This window comes from Apostichopus japonicus, chromosome 20 (genome assembly GCF_037975245.1).
Source record: "Apostichopus japonicus isolate 1M-3 chromosome 20, ASM3797524v1, whole genome shotgun sequence".
NCBI classification, from domain to species: domain Eukaryota; kingdom Metazoa; phylum Echinodermata; class Holothuroidea; order Aspidochirotida; family Stichopodidae; genus Apostichopus; species Apostichopus japonicus.
Window position 1 is genome coordinate 20,085,345 of NC_092580.1, and position 27,494 is coordinate 20,112,838.

Sequence of the window (27,494 nt, forward strand, 5' to 3'; positions counted from 1 at the left end):
TGGGGCTCATCTGTAGATATAATTATTTTCCAATAATAAAAGGCTGAAGTACTTTAAACACATGTGTGGGTAAGCTGTAATTGAGATTTTCATCTTAATTGTTATTGTGTGGATGTAGTCAGATGGGAATATACTGTACCAGATGGATATATATAGTTTTACTATTATTTATAAAATGACAACTCCTTTTTTCTGGAATAATTAGTTTTTATTTCATTGTGCAATACTGGTGAAGAGTACGGCTTAGTGCCATCTGTAGGGGGGAGGGTGGGGGGGGGGGAGTTGGAGGGAACCTCTAACATCTCCAAACAAAGAAATAAGGTGATTGTGTTTCACAAAATTGCATTGTGAGCATTAACTCGAAAGTAGGGGAGGTACTAGAATTATTCAGTACAGAATACCACAAGTAGTTTTAGTGGGAATAAATGTTAATTTAAAACCTAGATCAGCTTTCCACATTTTGTGGTCAAGTTTCTACAAAATGTCACCAATTTAAATGATTATTAGTCGAAAATAAGAAACTTAAGGCCAAGTATTACTACGGTACTAGATTTTGGTCTTTTTAACCCAAAGAACACTCATTTTGCAAGAAATTAATGAATGTGTTCAATTTTAAACAATTTATTGCCAAGGTGTTTTTGTACTGTTTATTTTTTTTTTAAATAATTTTTTCTTCAGGCCTGACTTACCTGTTCCCACTCTACTTACGTACTTTCCTTATCTATCAAACCTACCAGCTGGAAAATATTCTTTAATTTGGCCTAATTACTATTAAATGTTCACTTGATGACAAATTCTAATGTGATGTATTTAGTTCACTTGAGCTTGACTAAGTCAAGTTTCATATAAAATATAAACACAGAAGTTCAATTTTTTTGAAAATTTCCAATTCCCTGTTATTCCCAGTTTTGTGATTAATGCTCTTTGTGTAAAGAATATCTAGGCTGCAATTTTTTTCTTTTTTCCCTTCATGATCAGGTGGAATTCTTTAAAATTAATTTACTCCCTTGAGTATACATTCAAGCTGATATAGTTAACCTCTGTGAGGATGCTTTGCAGTTTGATCAAATGTAATCTCTATCCCGAGTAGAATCTTGCAGGTTTGGTAAAAAGAAAAAAAAGTGTAAAATTAACGACCTAAAGCTAAAGAATAATGTTGCTTTTAAGTCGGTATTGTCATAGTCTCTGTATATTGTCATTCAAAATCATCCATCATCCCAGTAAAGGATGCCTCCAAGCTATAAAATTCAGTTACCTTGGTACCTAACTTGATGGCTTTATCACCTTTGTTACAGTGTATATTAGGATCTACAGATGCTTAACTCGCTTTGATAAATAATGGTTTGTTTAATACAGTCTATATACTAGTGATGAAAAGGGCGAGTGTATAAATACATTCAACCTTTTTATCTCAGTGTCCATTTTTGGTTAACGTCTTTTCCTTGATTCAGCCAGAGAATATTTTGTATGTGTGAGAGTGTGGGTCTGACACTGTACTTGTGTGTTGACATGTTGAGATTTTCTTCATCTAGCTAGTAGCTACCATCTGTTTGTATTTTTTATGGCTGGATCATATCCAAACTACCAGCCTGATTCTATTTGGTAGATATTTGCTCCAACTTTATTCAGAGTGTTCATGAACGTTTAATTAAAATATCTAAAATCAAGATGCAGGGATTAATAAATTTCAATATCTGATGACTATACTTTTGTGTCTCTACCATCTGTAATACCTATCTCATCACTACAGACACACTCTAATCTACCTAGCTTACCATTTGTATAAAGGTCTGTTATAGCAGAACTGGTATTTTAGGAGCTAACTTCGTAGATCTGTTTTTACATTGTGAACACCCTTTTCCTCCTCCTGGGGCCCTTTCCCCCTCACCCAAAGAGTTCAGCTGTAGATAATTAGCACAACCTTGGGTTTAATTTAGACCAAATTTATAGACCTAACTTATGGTCCATGTATGCCTCAGAATTCACCATTTGGCATCTAAAATTTCTCACAGGCCCCCCCCCCTTACATGTCAGCTTTAACAACCTCAGGTCCATAACCCCTCCATCATGAAATGCTACATCTGCCTTTTCTAAATACATTTGATCAAACTGGCCATTCTGTCATCCTCTGTGCAAATTGACTGCACATGTGTTAACCTGTACAAATACAATTAACCTGTTTTTTCCTCCCTGCATTTACAATGCTTTTGATATCGTGAATATTTATTTATGATGTCTTCATAACGAGTGTTATAACTATCACGACTTTTGACACCTGTCTCGTCCTTTGGGCCGCTCTGATAATCTCGCAAGTGTGTTTGAACTGTTGAATGAATGAATTAGCTTTGCATGGCTGCCTGAAAATATAAGGAAAGTGGGAATTTTTTTATTCAGCTGGAAAAAATTTGGTGGTGAGATTCTGTTGGGTTGTGTTGCAAAGTCTTAGAGCTTGATATAGGCTTCTCAGTAGTATTAGATTTCTCAATACCCCCCTCCCCAACCCCCTCCCCCTCCATCTATATAAAAGAAGCAGTTACAACAATAACAACCACAGAGTATTTATTGAAATAGGTATGCTTATAATTATAGGTATTTACTTTATATGTTTCTTACCTGTCTCTCATATCTGCACTCCAATCTACCAACAAATCAACAAATTCATTCGTTGATCCCCGTTGAGGTAACTGCTGGCTGGAATTTCATTCACCCAAAATTCACCATCACCCAACGCTTCTGAGGAGAAATTCTAAAGTCTAAGGATTCCTGTGTTCATCACTCTCACCTATAGTGCAAGTACCGGAGGATTTCCTTCCCCTCCCCCATCCTCCCCTCCACCCACCCACCCCTCCACCCTCCCCTCCACCCTCCCCTCCACACACCAATGTTGTAAGAAGCTTCCGAAACTACTTTTCTATAGTCAGCAAGATGAGAATAACATTTTGACCATATATTTAGCCCCTTTTGCTCTTTTGGGCATTTTCAGGGTGCAATAAAGATGACTTTTAAGATGTCCATATGCAGCTGGGAGTTATGATAGGCTTAGATGCCATAAATTAACAGTGAGCTGTATGCTCCATGAATTTGCAATTTCAATTATTATATGTCATCAGTATTTGACAAATATTTAAACATGCTTAATAAAATTACTAGAAGTTTTCAGAAATAATTTCCCCATAGGCTCTGGTTCTTGAAAGTTAGTCTCAATCCCTTGAGGCTTATTCAAAATGGACACTTCATGTGTGCATATCAACTTAGTTGAATAGAGCGATGGTAAAACGCTTGTTGTAGTATGAGCATGGGTGACCATTATCTGTCCTTCTAGCATATCCGTGCGCAATACTGCTGACCTGCAAGTATCATACAGACTACAAGAGTCACCGTTCTGTCAATTAGGTACGGTTTGCTTTTCTACCGTAACAGACAATCAGGTAATGTGTAGACTTTAGAAACAAGTTAAGTGCAATAACTGTGATATGGAAAGCAAAGAGCAATTTGGTATTTGTAAGCCGACTTGGCTAATTGCCTGCTCTCTTTCAACAAATACAATTGTCGGACAAAATATGCCTGCAGTGAAGTTTGAATTGAAATAGTAAATAAGCCAAGCCTCATGGCTAGGGTAAGAAATTAACTTTTGTACTTGTAAGCAAAGACAATTGGAATGCTAGCTAAAGTCGACGGAAGTTAGCTACAGTGTTTGTTCTGGATTCTTGTTGCCATGGAGATGTTGTAAAGATATGCAATGTGCTTTAATGACATGTGAAAGCTTGTATAACATCACCAGATCTACCAGGGAGAGCAGAGCTACAAGTGCTGTCAGATGAAACTGGCAAATCAATCAATTTTCATATGTATCACCTTTCTTTGCTCTTCCATTTGCTGACGTTTATTTTTTCAATCATCTTCCTAATCAGACATTAACATAATCCATTGCACATGTCGTAGTGACTAGGTCAGTAGCCTACTATGGATCTATTTGTATAACGGTATATGTCTGTGTGTGTATGTGTGTGTATATGTACATATATGTATACATACCCATACGTTGTTGCCAGATGATTTATACAATTGTTTATATATATATATATATGTATATATATATATATATATTTATATATAGATATATAGATCTACCTGCATATATATATATATATATATATATATAGATATATATATATATATATATTTATATATATATATATATATAGATATAGATATCTAGGTATAGATATACACCCATACGTTGTTGCCAGATGATTTATTTAGTGTATTTCAGGTGAATGAGCCAGTGGCTCCTGTAACTTATTTCCTCTCAGTGGCTTGGCTGCCAATTAAAATCGCAGAATCACAGAAATCGATCTGCAATTAAATTCTAAATCAATTTCTCAACCGTAAGTGATCTACCATAAATAATGAACACAGAACTGAGTGTGCGATGAATAGGAAACAGTACTCATAGACTTATTTCTGGAAATTTATCTTTGCAAAACTTTTAATTAACATTATCTACTTTTTATGACTCAAATGGTGCAATAAACTGAACAAACTTGGCAATTATGAGTTCTGAAATGACAAGCATTTCTTTACTTTCTAAGTACAGAGGGAAACAATATATTTACATTTTATGTTAATTGTCAGTTGTAATTACCCATTCATTATGTTCATATAGTATATTGCATCAAATTCAGCCACTAGTAGGAATAGAAATATGTCCACCAAAAAGAAACATATTTGTTTCTCTCCTTACCTGTCTCCTCACAACAACTGTGTCTGTTAGTCTACAGTGTTATCCAGGATGTAAAAGGAAATACATGTTGACAGGCGCGTAGCCAGGAATTTGCCAAGGGAGGGGCGAAACTGTAGGTTCAGCATTGCAAACTATCTAAGCGTAGCGCCACCATGGTTGGCGCGAACCGTACAAGAAAATTTTGGCTGAAAATTCCTCCCAGATCGCTGGCAATGGCACTTCCCAGGCCTTGTAAGTTGCATCTTAGCATTTTCTCTTTTGAAAATACTAGCGATATCATAAAAACATTAAAAAAAAAATTAACAAATATGCTAAAGGGGGGGCGGCTGCCCCCTTCGCCCCCCCCTTGGCTATGCGCCTGCATGTTGAAATGTATAGACTGACAGCCTCATTTCAGTCCAGGTGAATAAAGAAAACAAGTTGCTTGGGGTTAGAAACAAAAGATACAATACTCTAAAGTTGTAATTTATACGTTTCTGTAGTTAATTCATGCGACCGTGAACAACTGGATTTAGGAGTTTACCGTTTAGCATTTTTACACATAATCTGTAACACATTGTATGTCGGAAAGTAAAAACTTAATTAGGCATAAGTGACAGTAATTAACAGACTGTTCATTGTGACAATGGTAATGCGACCATTAACGAAGCCAAACGGACAGACAGACCAATGTCAACCTACTGAAGAATGTATTAATTTGATATGATATGATTACATGATTTACTTTTCTTCTCAGAATAAGATCCTGGTTATTATTATGCAGCAGCTGACACTCCATCAAAGTAAAACACAAATTTTTATCACTGATGATAAACCTAAGTTATATTAGAAAAATTTATTTGCATTATTATATTTATATTTTATCATGCAAAGCAGTCTTACAGTCAACCTGACAGCCGTTGTATAACTTATTAGAATCTGTCTGCACTAGAATTGAAAAAAACTGTGTCATTTTTACTATTGTTTTACCATTTATTGGATAAATTTTTGATAAGGCCCCCATAGCAATACAGTCCATTAGATTTTATTATTATTCAAGTTTCAAATGCAAAATTTTCATACAATCAATATTATTATTAATATGTAATAATGAATCAACTTCAAAAGAACTTTAGAGGAGATCCCCTCCTCCACCTTCTTTTCCCCTTCATCCCTTCTTTCCCTCAGAGGGGACATGACTCCCCTCTCCCCATGCCAGGCCCAGCTATGGCCCTTCCTCAACCGTGACCCATACAGTAGCATGACATACGCTAATTCAATATTAAGCAATTTGTGTTACAGTGTACTTTCATGTGTGACCACTTTCATGTGCTAGAAATTACAATATTAAAAGTGCTTGAGCAAAACTAGACATAAAATTTTATTTATTTATTTACGCATGAGTAAACACTTTGGATGGTAGAATGAGAAGGAAGGGCATTGACCGAAAGGGACCGGTCACTGAGGGTGCACAGTGTTAAAAGATTATCAGGGCATACTAGACACGGTAGAATGAGGTGCTAATGTTGTGGGGAGACAGGTAAGCGGGTCACTCGTAAATATATAAACCAGTAAGTTTTATAATTTACACAAATTTTCCTTGCATCTGCTAGTTTATAATGCAATATTCAAATTCAAATTGAATTTCTTAAGCAGTGAGTTTATAAACTGTGTATCTACCCAAAGACAATGTTTTGGTAAGCACAACGTATGAGATCTTAACGTCACTAAATCCATACGTCAAAGATAAGATTCTGTCGCACTGTATCGCAAGTACTTAGCCATGAAGTATTCTGTCAACCCTCAGGGAGGGATGATCCCGGGAGCATTCACACACTTACAACTTAGAAAAGATAAATATCTAACTCTGGCATCTCGACTGCAAATCGGATTGCCTTCTTCATCCTGTTGGATTTAGGGGAAGTTAAAATGTTTCACTGTTTGTCCTCACTGGTGAGGTAATTTGGCTGTTGCTAAGGTACTTGATATCAAACATTGATAACATTTGCTCCAAAAAAAAAAAGACAGAGAGAGAAAATAAAAAGAGGGGGGAATTGATTTAATATATTAGAGTTTGAGTCACAAACACCGATTGAAACAACTACTAGTCTTGGAGGTTAAATTGGAACTGAACTTGTCCAGCGTTACAAGATTAAAATCTTGCAGGGGTTCAGATAACATTGTGATTTTACTTAGAGGACTTATTGCAAAACTTGTACCTGATAAAGAATGCAAGTTCAGGTGAAACGGTAAGATCAGAGATCTAGAATGTTTGTCCAAGTTACGTGGCTACATTGCGTCACAGATCTATGCATCTTCCCTTCTCTCTCTACCTTTATGATCTGCATATTATCTATTAAACAGAGAGGGACGATGCAGGCGGCAAAAGATGGTAGCAGTCCTCTGAGTCCATATTTATCATAACCTGTAAATGTCATATTGGATTGATAGGAAATATTGTTCAATCCTATGCAGGTACTTGTATACGTTCGTCTCAGGAATTTAGCATCAGTGGTCTTTTTCAAGCGATGTTATCACTCCTGCAGAGAAAGATCTATTTACCATCTGTGCTGAGATGTACTTTGGTTGATATTTTTAACTTATTAATGGAGTGGTTGTTGTCACGTCCCTTACAAAGTAATCAATGAGGAAAGATGTGTCACCCCTGAAAACAGATTCCATGCATATCGAATTAATTATTCATCTTCATGAATATATCATGCATATTCATGGCATTCTCAAGGTACCCCTGACAGTACCCCCCCCCCTTCTCCAATAATTGTGACAGCAGCAAGGACTTTCATGAAGGCAGTGCTGCAGTCACAGGCAGTATTCAACACCACTGTACATTAGACTTAACCTCCCACTCCACCTCCCCTACCAACACCTTCCACTCTGTGTTGAGTTTAAGTTCTCTAACTTAATTTAAGGGTTCCAGTATCTGAACGGCTTGGTGTCACTCGTTATCCTGTGCATGATATTTATGCTTTCTGAGGTCACTATATTGAGTTCTGTTACGGCTAATATTCACCATCTTTTTTGGCAATATCGGTGTAAATATATTTATATCCAAGCTGTTCAAGAACTTGTCAGTATCATTTCATTTGTTGGCATTGCTGCATCCATAAGAGAGGAAGTTCCTCTTACTATAATTCACACTCCCCAACACGACAGATACATGCTATAAAACCAATCAAGTCTTTGGTGATGGGATTCATTATGTCAGGTGACCTTTAAAACTTTGTTTGTTTATGACTGCCTTCACGTACTTCAAGTCATGCACTATACTGTCAACCTCACCATGGAGATAGGCCATACAATTTTGGCCAACTTAGCCTGTGGAGAAGTTCCCTAATCTCTTGTTGACCAATCCATCCTTGCCTCTTGCATCGTTCAAATATTTTGGTTTTCCTTTTCATAAAATCAGTGGTCTAATGGGGGGATTTTTCCTTCCCCTTCCCATTATATCCATTTTGCAAGAGGCAGTTATGAGCTTGCAGCTACAGATGATAATGATATGTCTATAGGTCAGGGGGTCACCAGAACATTGAGAGGTCATCAGGGTTTTAGCCAGTAATTGTTACATTTAAAATCTGCAGTACGTACAACCAACAATGAAAGTTCAAAAATTTATAGGTCAACCTGCAATATATTAACTAGCGTATCATATTTTAGAATGAAACTTAGAATGGCACTTGGTTTTTTGAACCTCAGGACTCTGCTGTTTTAATACAGTCTGCACTGGAAAACATCATTCATATTAATTTTGTGATTGAGCCTAAGTTATTGTACTCTGTTGGAGGAGCGAATGGTTTGTGACTTGTGTGTATTTTTTCTTTGTCCTTTTCGTGTCTTTATTTGAGCAGGGTGAAAATGCAGTTTGCACTGATAGAATGCATTGGTGTAATACATGGCCTATCACTTATCAGACCCTTTCAAAGGAAAATGAGCTTGAGAGAAAAAAAGAGCAATATAAAACCCTTTCCCCCCCACACAACCCCAGCTCTATTTTCCTTTCAGCTTCTTGAACTCTGTCTATCTTCTTGTTTTGTTTTCATCTTTTCCCCTTATTATAAAATAAAACCCAATTTCTAAAATAAAACATTACCTTGATCAGAAGTTAAGTATGACTCAGTTACATTGCTATTTAATCATTGATGGTTCGTTCCATTGCTGTATTCCTTACTCTAACAACGTTCCAAGCTACTCACAATAAGAAAGAAAAAAAAACGGTACTCATCAATAAAAGTTCATCTTCCCAAGATGAATTCATGGACTTGATCATTTTGGCACAAATAGCGACAGATATTTTCGGGATGGAAATCAGCTTATGGATTCATCCGAAGAACTAATGTGACCATTTCAATATTTATAAGCTGAATCAGCATATCGTATTGAAGAACTGTTGCTTGATAATCTGTGTTTCAGCTGATTCTCATAATTTGTCTGAAAAGTGAAAACCTTGTATTGATTCCAGTTTATCAGATCGGCTGGAATACAAGTAGTTCATAAGAAAAGAAATGAATAAAAAACCTCTTCATGACTTGGATTTTTTGACAATGAATGGGTTACTAATGACTTAGGAAAATGACGTGTGGACAAAAGTGATTGTCGCTACGGTTACATGATTTCTGTTAAAGAGAATCTTGAAATTGTACTGAAAATTGATTTTAAACGATGCCCGATTGCATTGAAGCATGCTTTCAAAGATTTTTGCTGGCAGTAAATAATAAATCCTTTCTTATAATTATCTCTGAATTTTATGACTATATGTTGGCTCCCTATAATTGACATATGAATTTCTAAGTAAATGGAGGATTCATGTACATGGTTGTTGTCAGCCACTTATATACACTGTGTCATGTTATACCGCTACTTTTTATCGATTACCCAGCATGCTTTGTTTCTCCCTTTGCAAATATGCAATTTATGGTCTTTTCACCTGGAGCACGATTCAGAACTAAAAGGAAAGCTTAAACAGAGGGGGTGGTAAGGCCATATTAAATCTCTCATAAAATCCATAAGACATCATTAGCAGTTGAAATTTCCGTAGCAGTTTTATGGGGACTTTCTTAGAACTCATAAGATTCGTTTCCAAACATCCCAAACTTTGACATAAATACATGTGGGACTTGTATACAATTCAATTATTTTGTAAAATTGCCCAAGATTTGTACTTTTAAACTTGGACAATATGAGTAAAAAATATTCTTGAGTGCATTGTTGAACTTTCAGGAATTAAAAGTTTTAGAAAGCAGATTGTAAAAGACTTTGAAATGTATTTTACTCCTGACTTACCTGTTTCCACAAGATTACTGCACTCTATCTCTCTAAAGTATGTTAGTAAAAAACAAAAACTCTCAGGAGAACTGTCATACTCCGTGGTAACCTACCATTCTTTGTGTACCCAGATGAGGAATGAGTTTGTATTAACAGGAATTAGGAAATTCAATGACTTAGATGTGAGTGTTTACTGATAGCTAGCAGTTTTTGAATTGGCTAGGCCTAGGGCTAGGCCTGAATTGGTGATCGGTATAACGGAAGAAGGTACTCTGGCTAGCGACAGCATCGATGCTCTTTCAAAGCAGCCCATAGCATTTGTAGCTTAGTATCTTGTACCATCAAATACACTTTAAAGAAAGGCCAGGTGAATTGTTAGTTTCTTGCATTATTTATTGTCACATATATCTTCAGCTTAGCAACCAGTCACATTTAATACCCAAACCACTAGGATTGTCTTATGGACGATTCCATAATACCCTTATTGTCAATTTTTTGTATATTTTTTATTTGATTTTCACGTTGTAGTATATATGCATGCTGTATAATCTGTATACCTTTCTGGCTAACACAAATTCCTAAGACTGGGAATTTGTTCAATATTACTAATTTGTTTTTGACAGATGTTTCAAAACTCTTACTGTATAATATTAGAGTACTGTAAAAGAAATGAAAACTTAAATTAAGAAACGTACCTACTGGCGTTGTGACATCATTTTCTACATCCAGAAATAGACACACCTACATATTTTTTCAAAGACAATAAGATGTTCTCCTGTAGCCAGTTTTGAGGCTGTTGGTCTCGATCATTGACTAGAATGTGTAATTTAAACATCTCCTGTCTGTGGGGAAAATATACCCCATGTTAATATTTATATTATCATGTTAATATTTATATTAACATGTATTTCTTAATTACAGGAAATCCATACTTAGTTTTGCATTTTATTTTATCCGGGTTTCTTGCCTGAAGTGGCTTTAAGCATCTGCAGGTAATTTGCAGGGAGGCATATCCTGACATTTAAATTATTCGTACACAGCATATTTAATTTTGGTGTTCTAATTCATTAATTATATGGATTGGAAAATGGGTGCGTTAAATTAGGGAAGAATGAAATGGACATGGCAGTAAAGGCATAAAAACACCAATATGTTGTTGTTATTGGTACATACTTACATTAGATACTTATAACTATATGACGTTATACCCTAGTCTCTCCCAAAAAAGGAATGAACTAAATTTTCTGCATGATGCTGAACTGACGTGTCGACTGTGTGACAAGGTATCGTTAATCTTTGATGATGTCAAATAAAATATGTATAAATGCTATTTGGAAGTCAATGGTTATTTATCAAAACATAATTCTCCCAAACTCATGCAGTAATTATTAGAGAGTTCCAAAACTATAATGTATTCTGATATTGATGACCAAATGTACAGTACGGTGTAATAAAGTAAAATGCAAAGTAACAAGGTACAGTACTGTATAAGAGTGAAATGTAAGGTAAGTATATAATAATAATAATAATAAATGAGACTTATATAGCGCCAAATCACTAGACAAAAGTCACTGCTCAAGGCGCTTTACAAAGAAAGCAAATTAATTAACAAAAGAACAAGTGAAAATGGGTCTTAAGTAAACTTTTGAAAGTAGAAAGTTTGGAGCATGTTTAGAGCATGTTCGGATGTAACTTGTTCCATAGATAAGAGCCAGAATATTCAAAGCTTCTGTAACCATAGGTCTCCAAGCGTGGTTTAGGAACAGTTAGATACAGTTTGTTGGAGGAACGAAGTGTGGGAGTTGGAATATACGGCAAGAGAAGTTGCGACAGGTACACAGGTGAAGAGGAAGCTGGAGTAACTCTGTTCAGAAAGGTTCCATGCATCCATTTATACTCCTGGCAAACCAAGCTTTTTATTAAAGGTTTAAAGAAGCAAACTTCCACCCAAGAAGGTGTGATGTTTAAAGGCTAATTCTGATTGGTAGATTTGGAAGGAAGAGGCACTTAGCCTCTTGTAGGACCAATGGGAGGGCTCAGTGCAAGAATTTTTATACCAGTTTACAGGCTCCGTAGATCGGAGTGTGTATGTATAGGAGATGGGTATAAAGTATCACCATTGGTAAATACCCTTGCCAGTAACTATAAACATGAGAACTGAAGTGTGTTTTCTCTACAAAGTTTAGTCATTGAAAATGATCGAGTGACCAATACTTGGCTTTGAAGCATACTTGTGAGCAATAATGATACCGTTAAGTTGTTATTTGTGAAATTTTTGCCACTGTAATGGCCAAGCAGATATTGGGTGATGGCATATGAAGCGTTGCTTGGATACCAACCATATCTGCAAGGTCATAATAAGTTTCAGATCTGGCTTATCACAGTTGTGAAAGGTTTTCTGTAAATTTCCATCACAAATATGCTAGGAACACTAAAACTGGTCAGCTGTGCTCATATCTGTCGTCAGCCATGCAACCACAGAGGATTTCATTTGTCATGCATAAAAGTGTGTTATGATTAATTTGATTTGAGTTTTGCAAAATTCTGCAAGCAATTTTGGTTTATGCATGGCGCCTTAAAAGTTATTTTTATTAATACTTGTTTTCTTAACTTAAAGCAATCTATGCATGCTAACCATTTCTGGGATAATAAAGATGACCTGTAATTAATAGTGGTTGACCCTTGTTTGACTTTGAAATCATTTGGGGACGATTACCTTTAAAGTCGTTTAATTTTGCCCAGATTTAGGGATGTGTTACACATTCCTTTTGAGTTATGAGAAGTGTGCATGGTAGGCATTCACAATTTCTGGATACTCAGCTAGAAAGGTGACTGACCAACCCCGAATATTATCCTTTTATACCTCTATATGAAGTGGTTTTTGATGGAAATTTTATCTTTATGGTTGGGCCAAAAAAGTCAAAACCAAACATTGAGATTTTTTTATGTGTGTGCTATTTAATGCAAATTGAAAGGGTTCTGATTAATCTAATGTAATCGCAGAAGACAATAAAAAATCAAATAAAAATGCTGGCTGGCTGAGATTAACTTTAGCAGCTGAGTTCGGAGATAAAAGATCACAAATCTTCTTTCGTCGGGCTTCTTGCTAGGCAATGTAACATGGTACTTTTATTGCGTGAACTGGAGAATGAATTTACAACCGTTGTTGGTTTTTTACCCTTTCAAGGGTTCACTAAATGTCAATGAGTTTTGCATTTTATAACATTTATAACAAGCTCAACAATAACAGACAGGGGTGAGATGAAGGTTTATTGTACCGCATATTCCCAATTCGAATCAGATTTAATTTATCTTTTTGAGGATGAAATGTGATTATTTCCCTCAAAAGAGCTACAGAGAAATAAATTCATGGTTTTCAGCTAACTTCGACAGGTTTATTTTGATCCCAGGTTTATTGATTCTATGCCTATAAATGTGGAGGATCCGAGAGGTTTGCCAATTATAAAACCGAATCATGAAAATCACTTCTAATTTTCACATCTTGGAAAAGTGCTCTTCAGGACATTATGGAAAGCATGCTTTTCAACCAGAGTTTTCTTTTCAAAGGTAATGCACTTACTTAGTTCACATTTGTTTTCTCTGTTTGTGAAAGGGAGAAAAATTAAATGTAACCAATCACAGGTAACAATTTTGCATGGGATCAAAACATTTAGAATCGGTCATAAGCAGATAAAAGTTGCTGTATACACCGCCGAACGGCTGTTCAGTGTGAAGCTTAATAGGGGACTGTCTAAAACTAGATGAGGATTGCCAAATACCGGTGCTGTGGTCAAGAGGATAAAAGCAATGAGGTATTTGAAGCAATGAGGCTTAGCAAGCAATCGGGAGGTTCCGGGTTCGATACCTGGCCGGGTCATAGTAACATGGGTTTATCATCCAAGAGAAATCTATGGTTTACCCATCTGAAATGACTTTCTAACTTGAAAAGATTCAAAATATAAGGTAAAATGTTGAATTGGAAGCCACCCGACATGTAAGTTGTAATCCATAAGCCCTTGCAGGTTTCTCCCACATTTGTGGTCGCTTAAGCGTCATAAAAATAACAGCTCGTTAATATTAATATTATTATTTAGTTGAGTCTGTTGCCCTGTTCAGTCAGAACAGTGTGTGAACTACATGCTTTGGACAAGCAATTAGCATCATCGAAGGGAGATACATTGCTGGTTCTGATCTTTTTTCCCGCATAAAATTTCTCCTTTTTTTATCACGCAAGAAAGAACAGCCATAATTCTCGCAGATTGGGGACAAATCTCCAAACCTTCTTCAGACAGACATATTGCACGACTATATAGCTCAGCAGCTCGAATGCAGGACAAGTCTTAAACCGAGTTCAGTTTCTTATGTTTGTTTTATTCTCTGTTTCATGCTTCTGCGTCATCTTCTATCAAGATCACATTGGTTTCAAGATTGCCAAGATTTGGTGTTAATAAAGTCCGTCTATGAATTAAATTGATGGATATATACGTTATAAGATGCTCTCCAGAAAAGCCCAGAGCCATGAAATTAAGCCGTTTAGTACGGAATAAAATTCTACGGTTACTCTGTACAGGCTCTCTGAAAACACTTCAACTCTTAGTTTATATTCAACGTTTCAATTCTTTAGATGCTATGGTCAAAGTGAATCTTCTATCAGCTTGAACCCGAAGCCATTAAACGGGAAAGAAAAAAAAGAGATTGCTGTGTTCTCTCTCTTTGTTTCTTAGATTCCTCTCGTTACTAAGATCTCGTTGTTTTTAATCCAAGATAAATTACGTGCAGATCTCTCATGGAAAGCTTCAAAGGCAATTATTGTGAAGCTCTTTTGTCATTAATAACGAACTCTCGTCTACGTAACCATTGTTTGACCAGCTGTGCGTAAATAACAACCTCGCTGCGCAAATTGGCGTGAAACAGTCGCAGAGTTTACAGTTATAGTTTGACTGAAATAATGTCTAACCAGAAACTTTTACCTTGTACAAACATCCATGTTAATTTATCTTTAAAAACAGGACTTAAGAAAAAGATAAAGATAAAAGAAAAAGAGAAAGAGAAGAAATTTACAACCTCAGTGAGATGAGAATTTGAAGGATGTTTGAAGAAAATCTCCAAAATAAAAACTATAAAAATTTAGTCAAGGATCGATAATGTGCTACTTTATAGCTGGTTTTGTTGGTTGGTCTTGAATTTTGAACAAATTGTATGATACCGAAAAATGATTTGAATAAGCTGGTAAATTGATCAGACCAAGGTAACCTGATACAGTTTTCCACCAAATGAATATTAATGAGTTTACTAGTTTTACAAGATTGTGGTTGTCACCAACAATTTGTAGCAATCACATGTTACAATCCAGTTTCAAAATTTCCCATTTTCCTTTATTATTTAAACTGAGGCTTGACGTTTCACGCTGTCACCTACATTGTGATGGTGATTTTGGTATCAAATTGCCAAAATTTCTGCGTATTGAATTAAGATCGCTTTTTCTTGATGATTAAAAAGAAATTTATGCTATATTTTAGTGTTAAAGTGACCCATAAATATGCAATTTATTAGCTTGTCTATAGTCAACCTCCATTTCAAGTAATTAAAATAAAATTAACAAATTAACAAATGAAAAGAAGGGACTTTTCTGATTTGCTTTTTGCATGTGATTAATGCAGTTTTTTTCCCTGACAATTTATTTTTGAGTGAATTATATTGAAACTGAATCACCCAGCTTGCTGTTTGATGTAAAATCGTTTTAATATTTCAGTGCTACCATAAAAGTCAGTATTGGAAGATTTATAAATTTCATGTTTACCTCATTCATGTCTATTATTGCATGGAAGTAAGCGAATCATATGTGCATGAGCAAAAATTTATCATTAAATAAGCTTGGTCAGTGATGAAACAAATACTGAATTACTCACAAATATCCTTACTATATCATTAAAACTTATTTTTTTTCAGAGAAAACAAATAACACTTTACTCTTTAAGTTTCCATCACAGGGAGGGTCAGATAGTGGGCTGGGTACTCAACTCCTTCCCCCATGTAGTGTTTAAAAAGGCCCATGCTGCTTAGTACCCCTCATCCCCCCCCCCCCTCCGGCCCTGAACCTCAACATTAAAGGGTGACTGTAGGCACAACATTTAGTTTGGTACATTTTACACCAAAAGAAACAATCCTGATAGTCGAGGTTGTTAGTAATCTTTGAGACATTAACCATTAAACATCAGAGGGTCATCAAGGAAAACATTTCTTCCAACACTACACCATAGCCTGTATAGTATATATGCACAGTGGGCTGGGCTATAATAATGCAATCAGATTTATACATTGCATTGACCACCTTTCAGAGAGGGAATGAAAAGTTGATGAAAGCGCACTGTTATGCTATAGTGAACATCATCTTTTTGCTGTAAATCACAAATTTTGCACTTAATTTTAGGAGCAATTGTGCCTTGAAATGACACAGCCGACCATTTGGTCATTTTTCATCAGGTGCAGCAGAATTAAAACTCAGTAGGAAAACGTGACTTTTTATACTCAAATGACATCTTAACAATACAAGGATTGATGGTGTGGAATGAATGGATGTCATATGATGCATATTTGATAGCTGAATACGTTGAAAACTGGAAAAGATATTGCTATAATTGAAAAACAATTGACTATAATTAGCAGTCAACTTTTCTTTTAATGAATTGCCTAATGATATAAGTTACTAACTATCTTTCCATATGTAAAGGTCTCCGTGACTTTCATTTTTGATCTGTAAAATTATTGATGTATAATTGATTTGACACATTTGCACTGCCACTTATTAATTACAGTGCTCAGGTTCCATAAAATATACATAATTCTTGCCAAAAGATATAAAATATTTAACATTTCTTTGAATTTGGATTCTAGTATTAACTCATAAATCTCACAACCTGCACGGCTAACCATGGAAAGTTCATGCAATCTTTGTCCAAATCTTAAAAAAGTGTATTTAGAAGGACAAATGCTAAATTTAGATATTTCATTTTATCAACCACAACAACAACAGAAACAGCAGATTTCAAATTAGTTAGTTTTTTTTTTTTTTTACTTCTCTCGGAGTCTGACAAGTTTTACAGTTTATTATGTTTCCTTATTGGTTTGGGACTGGAGGATAATGAATATTATTAATTTTAAAAGCAATCCAAAATGTATGATTATCATGCATGTTTAGTTGTAAAAAAACTCGCTAATTAAATGCAATTTTTTTATTTATGATCAAGGTGAATTGAATGTTATTCATATGCACGTTTACAAATTTGACGTAGGTTTTATGATATAATTACTGAAGAAACATGACACCTTGTATCTTGCAGCTAAGGACTTTATCAGCCACTTACTGGATGTAACCCCAGAGACAAGATACGACTGTGAAGAGGCCATCAGACATCCATGGTAGGTCGAAATCTTTATAACACACTCTATCATATAGGTATATCAGGTAGGAAGTGGGTGGAGGGGGGGGGCTTAAAATCTTGTCAACATACTGTTTCATAAAGGTATTATATGATGTGGGATGGGTGGAAGGTTGAAATCTTGCATACTGTATTATATATATGTAGTATGAGAAAGGGGATGGGGGGAGGAGGGGGGGGGTTAAAATCTTGTTAACATACTATATCATATAGGTGTTATATGATGTGGGAGGGGAGGGTTGAAATCTTGTCAACATGCTATATCATATAGGTATTATATGATGTGCGGAGGGGGGAAGGTTGAAATCTTGCATACTGTATTATATATGTGTAGTATGAGAAAGGGGATGGGGGAGGAGGGGGGGGTTAAAATCTTGTTAACATACTGTATCATATAGGTGTTATATGATGTGGGAGGGGGAGGGTTGAAATCTTGTCAACATGCTATATCATATAGGTATTATATGATGTGCGGAGGGGGGAAGGTTGAAATCTTGCATACTGTATTATATATGTGTAGTATGAGAAAGGGCATGGGGGGAGGAGGGGGGGGTTAAAATCTTGTTAACATACTATATCATATAGGTGTTATATGATGTGGGAGGGGGGGAGGGTTGAATCTTGTTAACATACTGTATCATATAGGCATCACATAAGGTTGGCTTTGGTAGGGGAGTGATGAAAACCTTGTTAACAAGCTATCATGTGTGGCAGGAGGTGGGTGGGAGGGGGGAGCTTAAAATCTATTTAATACTGTCTCATAGGCAAGTCGTATGGGCAGCCTTTGCACCTGTCCCTCTCCCACTTCGTCGCCTTCTCCCTCTCTCCCTTCTGTAATATCAGCAATATAGATTGCCTGAAAACACATTTTGCTTTGCAATTCCCAATATCACTTATAGCATGAAATAACTTCTGTCTGGCCATTCCTAATATCACACTGTGTATAAGTAAATGACTTTCTTGCGTTCCCGAGTTGAATGCCAATTCAGTGCCAGTGCCAATGACTTTTTTCAAAGGTTTCCAGGGCATCTGATGCCCATCTCAAATTTCTGTAAAATAAAACTATCGTGCCATGTACCAGGCTCAAGAGACTTTGACCATCTAAGGAATCTCTATCAACAGAAAAGGTTTTTTGTCCATTGTTAAATCTCTTCCATTCCATTCCATATCGGACGTATATATATGCAGCATTCTTCATACTGAGAGAGTGTGCAAAGTTGGAAATAGTGGCAAATAGTGCATGGAAATAGCCTGCTGAGAGAGTGTGCAAAAAAACAGAAATAGTGGCAAATAGTGCATGGAAATAGCTTAAATATTTTACACCGCCAGATCAACTGCAGTGACTCCTAGGGGTAACCGTTTGTTCTTTGCTATTACAGATTTGTCTTTTTGCTCTTTTTTTCTTTTCTTCTCTTTCTTTTCTCCTTTGTTTTGGGGGAGTTTCTTTCTGTGTTCTATGTCCAATTCTTTCTTGCATTTTGAGGTTTATTGACAACAGATCTAGTCTTTCATACTTCTCTCTTGTAAAGCAGACTTGAAGCAGCTCCCTTCTCAGAAATCGATATATTAAATTTGACATTCTTTCCACTGTTGTCTCCATAAAGTAGTCTTGTATTTCCATTCATTTCTTATAAACAGCCTCCTCTGCATTGAATTTGGTATAGTAATATTTAGTTCCTAGATGAAAGCTTTGGAGATTTCTTTGACAAACCCAAGTTCATAATACATCAGCTTTACAGGATTAAAGGTTTGCTATTTTAAAAATGGAGTAGTTAGGTTTAACCTTTTATCTTAACCTAATATGTGTATTTTAATTAGTTGAAATTATGTGGATCTCTTTAATAATTAGACTGAGGCATGAATATTAGATGGTTAGATTTGAATGATACAAAGATTATTCCAAAGCTACGGACAGCTGTACAGGTGCAACGTTAATTTACCACTAGTTCCGAATTAAATAATATTGGCATGGGCAGTATGGCCAGGAGAACAGGGACATCTGACCCAACCACTGTTGCAATGGGAAAACTTGTTCATAGTTCATAATTTAGAAGTGTCCCTTCTTGTTAATGGCATTAGCCATTTTCTGTTTCTGTAATTGAGAAATATCCTTTTTTTATTCTGTTTCTTTTCTTGTTAGTTCAAAGTTGCCATTTCGCTATTTAAAGAATGCTCTTAAGTTTGTTGAAAACTCAGCAATGTTTGTAGTAAAATAGTTGCCTTTCCCTGAAAAATACTCAAGTACTAGAATTTCTGGTATCAAATATACTGAAGAGTAATTTTGTCACAAATTTTGTGGTTTGCCATCCCTCCCCCACCCAAATCACTGAGAATTCCATTGAGGAACCTCTGATGGACACTTCTGTGCCAACTACCTGCAGATTCCTTAATTCACGCATAGTGTGACATATGCGAGCTAGCATGTGTTTTTTTTAACACTAGTGTACGTTAATAACGAAATGTTGCCCACCGTTCACATGGCATCTTCACATACGCCTGATCGTCTACCAATCAGAAAGCCTCTTTTGACATATTCTCAATCATGTCCTCTAAACTGAATTTAAGCTTTGAGCATTAGTACTAGGTGCTGTATCCAAGTCTCCAGAATATACTGTACATATACCTGCGATTCTTACAGTTGATCACTAGTGGTTATGTAGAATTTTGTTTGTAATCATCAAAAACAAGATCTTTTGAAACAAATTTTCACAACTAGCACATAGATTGAGATATAAGAAAAATCTTTGGAGATCATGCAAACAGTACAGGTCACACACGCATTATAGGATCCATATGAGAGCGCCCTCGGTATAAAACGTTGAAGATCCCCATTGAGTCAACATGTTTGCTAATGGCCACTTACTTAATGAACTTCAACTTGACAGTATATGCTTCATCCTACTGTAGAAAGAACCTCTGATGGATATACAGCTGTTAACGATTGAAAAGGAATGTTCAAAAGTAAAGACCAGTGACTTTCCAATGAAGGCCATGAGAATATTTAACACACTTATGCACCCTCATCTCTCCTCTCATCACATTCATGTGGATAGTGCAAAATGCAAATTACTATGTAACAAAGTGAAATCGTGAGTCACCCAGCCGGCTGAGAGTTGTCAGTTCGAGAATGGTCTGAAAATCCAGTGCAGCTATTCGACCATAGTACAGTAACATCAGCTGATGTTAGCCATTACTAAGAGAGGGGCAAGGGAGGTATTGTTCCAGTTTCATTTGTCCCTGTGAGCAGATTTAGAACTTATTTAATCATGGAAATGAAAAACTCTCCTACATGGTTGCGTCATGTGCTAAAGGATCGAGGCACACTGTGACAGATGGCACCAATGTCAGTATTGAGGTGATTAGGAACGCATTAATGTCCCCTCGTGTTAGACCCTGACATATCAGTGCTTTAAAACCTCATCTGTGTCTGAATTGCCAAAAAGAAGAAAGTGTACTTTCCAATTGTCTTGAAGCATTGGATGTGTCACACCTTTGCGGTAATCACAGACATCCAGACAATGGCTTGAGATTGGGGAGGGGGGGGGCTGGGGATTGGGCCAGTAGTCAGACCGCAGTTCAGTGAGGTTGAAATTGCCTCCTGAGGGGGCCACCAATCCTATGTGAAAATCATTGCTCCAAAAGTTATTGTTGGGCCAAGCCTCCCCCTTTCCCACCCTGGGCCATGAGAGTCCAATCTACATCATATTTCAACATTTATAAAGGAAAGGAAACTGGCCTATCCTACTACAGCCCATCCATAGAGGTTCATGCCCCCCTAACTCAGCTTGGGGATAATTTGAATTTGATTCCACCCCCCTCCCCTTCCCCCACCTTTGAAATTATGTGTACATCAGCCACCAGACATGGCAACACCAGGAGTCATGGCATGTTTGGTATAAAAATTTGGAGTCCTTTGAATGTAAAGTTTGGGGCAGTTTGCTGTTAGGATGTAGCTTCACCTGTCAGTACAGAATGTTTCCTGTATATTTTAGATCTTTCTTAAACAATAATCTCCAAGCATCCGCATACTTAAAAAAATGAATGCTGATTGTCAAATTTGAACATTTTTGAAGTTCTCTCTGAGTAGTCTCTCTGGAAGTACATTTGAGTTTTGCCATGTGGGAATTCTTCAGTCTGATTCTTTCATCATTCCTCCTCCTCATTCCTCCTCCTCATTCCTCCTCCTCATCCTCATCCTCCTCGATGCAGCCGAACTAGTCTCGTCTTTCCTGTGTATGTCGCAAGTAGTTTATTCAGTGATCCCAGTGCGACATACTCTCAAGTTTTGTTTGATTCATTCTATTTACATTCCTTTTGTCTCTCGGAGCAGCGTCGTGTCTGAGAACATTCGCCAATTTACGTACCAGAGTCAGACATTTAATTGGTCCTCTGCGTTCGTCGTAAACTTCATGCTTATGGAGAATATATCAAGAGCGGCTTTTGTGGTAAATTTATATAAAAACTGCCAATTTGTATTGCGACTTTTTTCCAGATGTTTCTTTGACATTAATCCAAGTTGTCTTTGATATCTGTGAATGTTTTATAAGTCCTTCTCGTTTGCAGCAGTATTTTGGAGGGAAGGAGGGTTGGAAAGGCGTTGGGTGGGAGAGTTTGTGTCAACAGGAATTCATTCATCGGTCTAAAAGTAATGTCCTTGCCGTTGTTTCTTTGACTGATGAAATTGCCATTTTCTCTTGCAAGAAACATATTCTAATTAAATTGACAGCCTTTCCAAAGTTAATCCAAACAATAACCTTAGAATTTTTCGTGGTTAACTCTCCTGGACACAATAAAATGGTGAGCATTAGGCACTTCTGGATTGTAATTGGTTCCCCTTTCTGGCCAGTATTTAGTTGCTCATGATTTGCATATTTGTATGACAATTTTCACTTTCTCCCTATGACCACATACCCCCCCCCTTTCCCACCCCTCTCTGAATTCCATCCTCTCCTTAAGTAATTGTGTACATCTGTGGCACTCTTTAAATGTGCTAGCATGTTTCAGAAGTAAGCTCCTAGAGTTACAACATTTGTGTTCAGTTTATCAGCTCGGCTAATCCTCTCAAAGTGCCAGCTTAAATGTTTTGGGACATTTGGACGTGTTTAAACATTGCTCTGCTTTTTAAGTTTTTTCCATTCTTTGCAATAAATATAGAAACACGACGATATATATATTATGTTTGTTTTTTCATTCAATGCAGATACAGACAAAATAGGAAACGAGTCGATTTACATAAATTAGGACTAATATCGGAAGCAAAAACTTTAATATAAAGAGATTAAATATTTGGTATTTGTACACCATGGTAATTAGGCAGATAAACTTATGCTAATTGCTTTTAAGATATACTAAAATGAGATTTTGATATAAATCATGGCTTTTAGAAAGGAATCATGCCCAATTTTCAAGGACATAACAATTCGTCAAAGTTATATGTAGGTGTTATTGGTTTTAAAAGGAAGATGTAAATCAGGCACGTAGCCAGGAATTTGCCAAGGGAGGGGCGAAACTGTAGATTCGGCATTGCAAACTATCTAAGCGGAGCGCCACCATGGTTGGCACGAAGCGTACAAGAAAATTTTGGCTGTAAATGCCTCCCAGATCGCTGGAAATGTCACTTCCCAGGCCTTGTAAGTTGCATTTTAGCATTTTCTCTTTTGAAAATACTAGCGATATCATAAAAACATTAAAAATTTAAAAACAAAATATGCTCAAGGGAGGGGCGGCTGACCCCTTTGCCCCCCCCCCTTGGCTACGCGCCTGATGTAAATGATGCATTTTACTCCTCTCTGCATTCTTGTGTTTAACATATTTTCTGAAGATATTATGTATGTACCATGATTCAAGTATAAGTAGCAGACACATTTATGGTTTTATACAGAAAAGGAGTACAGTCTAGACCAGAGGTTTTGCAATACACAGCTCACATGCCAAATCCGGGCCACAAAAGATTTCAATAGACCTACAAGTGTGTACTAATTGGGTATGCAGACTTTGAGCAATTCCTAACAGATTATCTATACCCTGCACTATATTCAAGTCTAGGTAACCAATGGTTTCCTCTTGCCCTGGTAAAAAGTATTGAGAACCATTTGTTTTAGACTGATAATAAGATTGTCATGAACAAAAACAGTAAGATATACCTTTTGTACAGCTTACAAACAAGCTTGGTGCACACCCTTATGAAGACATACTGCAAGCAGTTAAACCGTACAGCATATACAATCTAATATATCTGCAAGCCTTCATAGAATGTTGTTATACCCTTTGCAAAGACAGTTGAAAGTAAACAATTTTATGTTTATACAAGGAATTTTGCCAGGTAACTATTCTCTAACAAATAATGCGCTCTGAGTTCTTTGGAAGATTTTGCGCCTTATTAGTAACATTTGTTATGATTATTTTTATTAATATGATAATATAGAATGTAATTTTTTTTATTTACAACATAAATATGTTCTACTATTAGATAGGTTTGAATGGTCTGGGTACAAAGCACTATTATACATAGTTTGTTTATGTCACAATACTCATGTCTTTGAACTTTGGAGAAAATCTGTGTCAAAGCAAGCATCCAACCTTTTTTTTAATAATGTTTTGTAGGCCAGCTTACCTATTCACATTGATGACAGAGGTACTTAGCCTATAATCCTACTTGACATATAAGAATCAAGCTTGAATTTATTAGTAAAGTCTTTTAACTGATGAAGGATTGGAACTTTGGATGAGAATTTGGAAAACAATTCATAGCCTCCTTCTGCATGGACATGAAAATCATTACAAGGGAACAAGATATATCTGAAAATGCAGCAACTTCTGTGGTCTTTGTCCCAGGACCCTCGGCAGTCTCTGCTTCTTGGTTTCTCTCGTCAAACCCTGCTGCTACTGCTAACGACTGTGCACCCTTAAAGGCATTGAAGACTCGCCCCAAACTGCATGCGGCTATCTGAAAAAGTTAACTTTCCGTTGCTTGCAAGTGACGTTTTGTTGGTGTCGCTACAAAATGCAGACAGTACAGTAATGAAACGTGATACCTTGTTTTCTTTAGCTGGACCTGTGATGTCCATCACTGTATTGTTTGTACACTGTGCTGTGGGTATTGACCACAGCTGTATGTACTGACTGTACACTAGTGTCTTTAATTACCGATGGTAGCAAGCTGTGTGTGTGTGTACTTTCTGAGATCGATGATGGTGTCTAACACTTCTGTTACACCTCATTCGAAACTAGGTCAGATTACCGGCATTAGACGTTTCTTTTTGCGCGAGTCTTCACACCCTTTTAGGCAGAAATACCAGCACCTGTGTCCCTGCTTAGTGAAGATTGTCATATACCATGGTGTACCCGATCTTGTCTATATAGGAACCCAGCAAATGTGTTTCCATGTGGAATAAAACATGGATAAATAATTCTTTCACAGCGCTCCCCATGTTCCCATCTCTAGCTGTAAAGGCCTATAATTATCATCTCAGTGAGCATTTTTATATCCTTCCTCATAGTGATAATAGCTTTTAGTTTGAAGCAAATCCTTTATAAATTGTATTGGAGAATTAATGTTGGAATTTGCAGTTGAAATGATGGTTCATTAAACCAGAGCAATTGGTAAAGGTTTCGTGAGACTTCAGGCAGAACAGACTGTTATTACCAGTAACCCAAAAGTGAGATATGCATGCATGCATGTTATATGTTGTACTCAAGAAATGAAGAAAATAAAAGTTTGCTTCATCTGGTGAAAAGCAATGGATCTATGCCTGCAGGAAATATGTCTTCAAATGGATTGAATCTAAAAAGTCTTCCTGGACTAATGCCAATATTTTGGGGGTTTTCGTTGTTGTAATAATTCTTGTGGAATTTTAACAGACAGATAAAATATACTCTATATGCATGAACATCCATATGCAATGTGACAGTAGCACACTGATGTACGTACAAGTAGATAACTTTATTCCACTCCTGGCGGAGTCATTTCAAGTTGCTGGTACACACACAACTAAGAACGACTTCAGCACTGATTCTTACAAAGAAGGCTAGGCTAGTTATGCATGCTATGAAAGCGTGGTAGGTTAGGAAATGTCAGCAGGTGCTGGTGCTCGTAGGTGTAGACAGATGATACCAGTATTGCTAGGAACTATCTCAACATAAGTTATAATCATGATAGAAGCTCTTCTACCTCACATTGCACGTCAGGTTAGATATTCATGGCACCTGATAATTCTATCAAATATTGGAAGTGTATTGAGATATATCTGCAGTTAAGTTTGTTGCTAAGGGAAAGATATGAATTGAAATTTTTGTTTCTTTCCTTAGTTTAGATCTCTCTTTTTTTGTCTTGTTTTTCTGATATGAAACACTTCTCAAGGCCTCATCCTTCATGCTATCGATCTTTCTATCCAATCATTAAAACCATTGATAGTTTTTATTTAATTAATGTCAACCATTAAATTCACCTCACTCTCAATCACACTTAAACAAGCTGTGCCCCAAGGCTTAACAAAAATGAAAAGTGCTTAATTGTTAGGTGCCTTCAAGCTACTGTCCATGATGAAATAGTCTTCTCTTGCATTCTGAAATCACAGAATTATGAAGGGGCCTATACTGGTGTATTGCTGAGAATTAGTTGACTCACTACTAGCTAATGAAATGTGACTAAATGTTGTATGGGAAAGAAGAAGAAGAAGAAGAACAAGTAAAGAAAGAAAAAAACAAAAAATACTGAGGGTACATTGATCGATGCTGGAGCTACAGCTTTAAGCAAAAAACTTAAAGAAGGTTCTGACTTGACATTAGCCAGCTTCTGGGCAATACATTTGACCTAATTGTCTCAAATTGCTGAGTACTTATTCCAAGTACCTTTTGAGTTACAAATTTAGCTAGCAGAGCTGTCGTTGTACTTTCATTATTTGCAGTAATATTTGAATGTATATTATACTCAGTTGGTAAAATTTGCTGCATAAAGCAAGGAACTAAACTTTCATGTTGCTTTAATTCACTATTTATCAATATATGTCACTTTCTTTCTTCTCCATTGTCAATTTCTGTCCATGAAACTTGATTCCTTGGATGGAAACTGAATAACAAAAATTAATTTTGCCTGAAGTATCATTTTCGACTGAATAGTTTGGAACCTGGCATTGAATTTTACAGCGTACTGTTACCTCATTGCTATTTGCCCTTCAGTTACACAAGTAACATACATCGATCTACAGAGGTTACAAATTCATGAAAGTTTTCATTCTTGCCATCTCAACAATTATATTGAAGTGCTATGTACTGTAGTCATGTGACTTTTGATGTATAATCACGTGATGCAAGCTAGCACACAGTTGGGTTTGGATCAGATTGTCCTGATAATGTGGTAACATGACATGGTGATTTAGCCTTGTCCACTTAAGTACTAGCTGTTTTTGCCGTTAATTTGTGTTTATTTCATAGTAAATGAAATATACTTTCTTTAAATCTTACACCTCAATTCATTGCAACCAGACAACTCCTCGAAATGTGCAAATAATTGCATGCTTGCAAGTCTTCTGTGTTTTAAACTAATTGTTTCAGCCCCCTTGCATTTATGTATATATCCCTCTGAGTAAGTATAGGCCCACATCCTAACAATAGAGAAATGAACCATCATGGTAGTAACTATATAGTCAATGCCATGCTCTACTGGTTGGTACATGGGAACAAAAGCTGAGTATGTTTGTGGCTTGGTACCTGGCCAAAAAAAAATCCAATAATTCTCAGAGTATCTCCCTCGGAAAACGACAGCAATATAGGTCATGAATATTCATGTCTTCAAATTGAAAGCTGAATGATAGACGGAGGACACAATACTTCAATTAGCATTAAATTGTGGATAATTTGACTTGGGATGGATCTGATGTATTCCCCTTTTCGGTTATAAAGCATTCTAGAAGGACAGAGAGCGCACATACTGAAGGCACACGTCAGCTTTGAGGTGCCGTTTCATTGCTATTTAGTTGTGGCTGTCATTCAAAAGCAGACACCAGGTCTAGCTTGTCATTCTGGTTTCGTGACTTTGGTTACTTATCTACGTC

At 36.4% G+C, this 27,494-nt stretch overlaps 1 protein-coding gene across 1 annotated transcript in view; it reads left to right on the forward strand.

Moving 5' to 3' along the window:
* Positions 1-27,494, forward strand: part of LOC139960829 (calcium/calmodulin-dependent protein kinase type 1-like) — a 127,039-nt gene that overhangs the window by 56,447 nt on the left and 43,098 nt on the right. Inside the window, exon 7 of the mRNA XM_071959414.1 lies at positions 17,344-17,422. Within this exon, the coding sequence (XP_071815515.1) occupies positions 17,344-17,422 (79 nt within the window). The remainder of the gene's footprint in view (positions 1-17,343; positions 17,423-27,494) is intronic.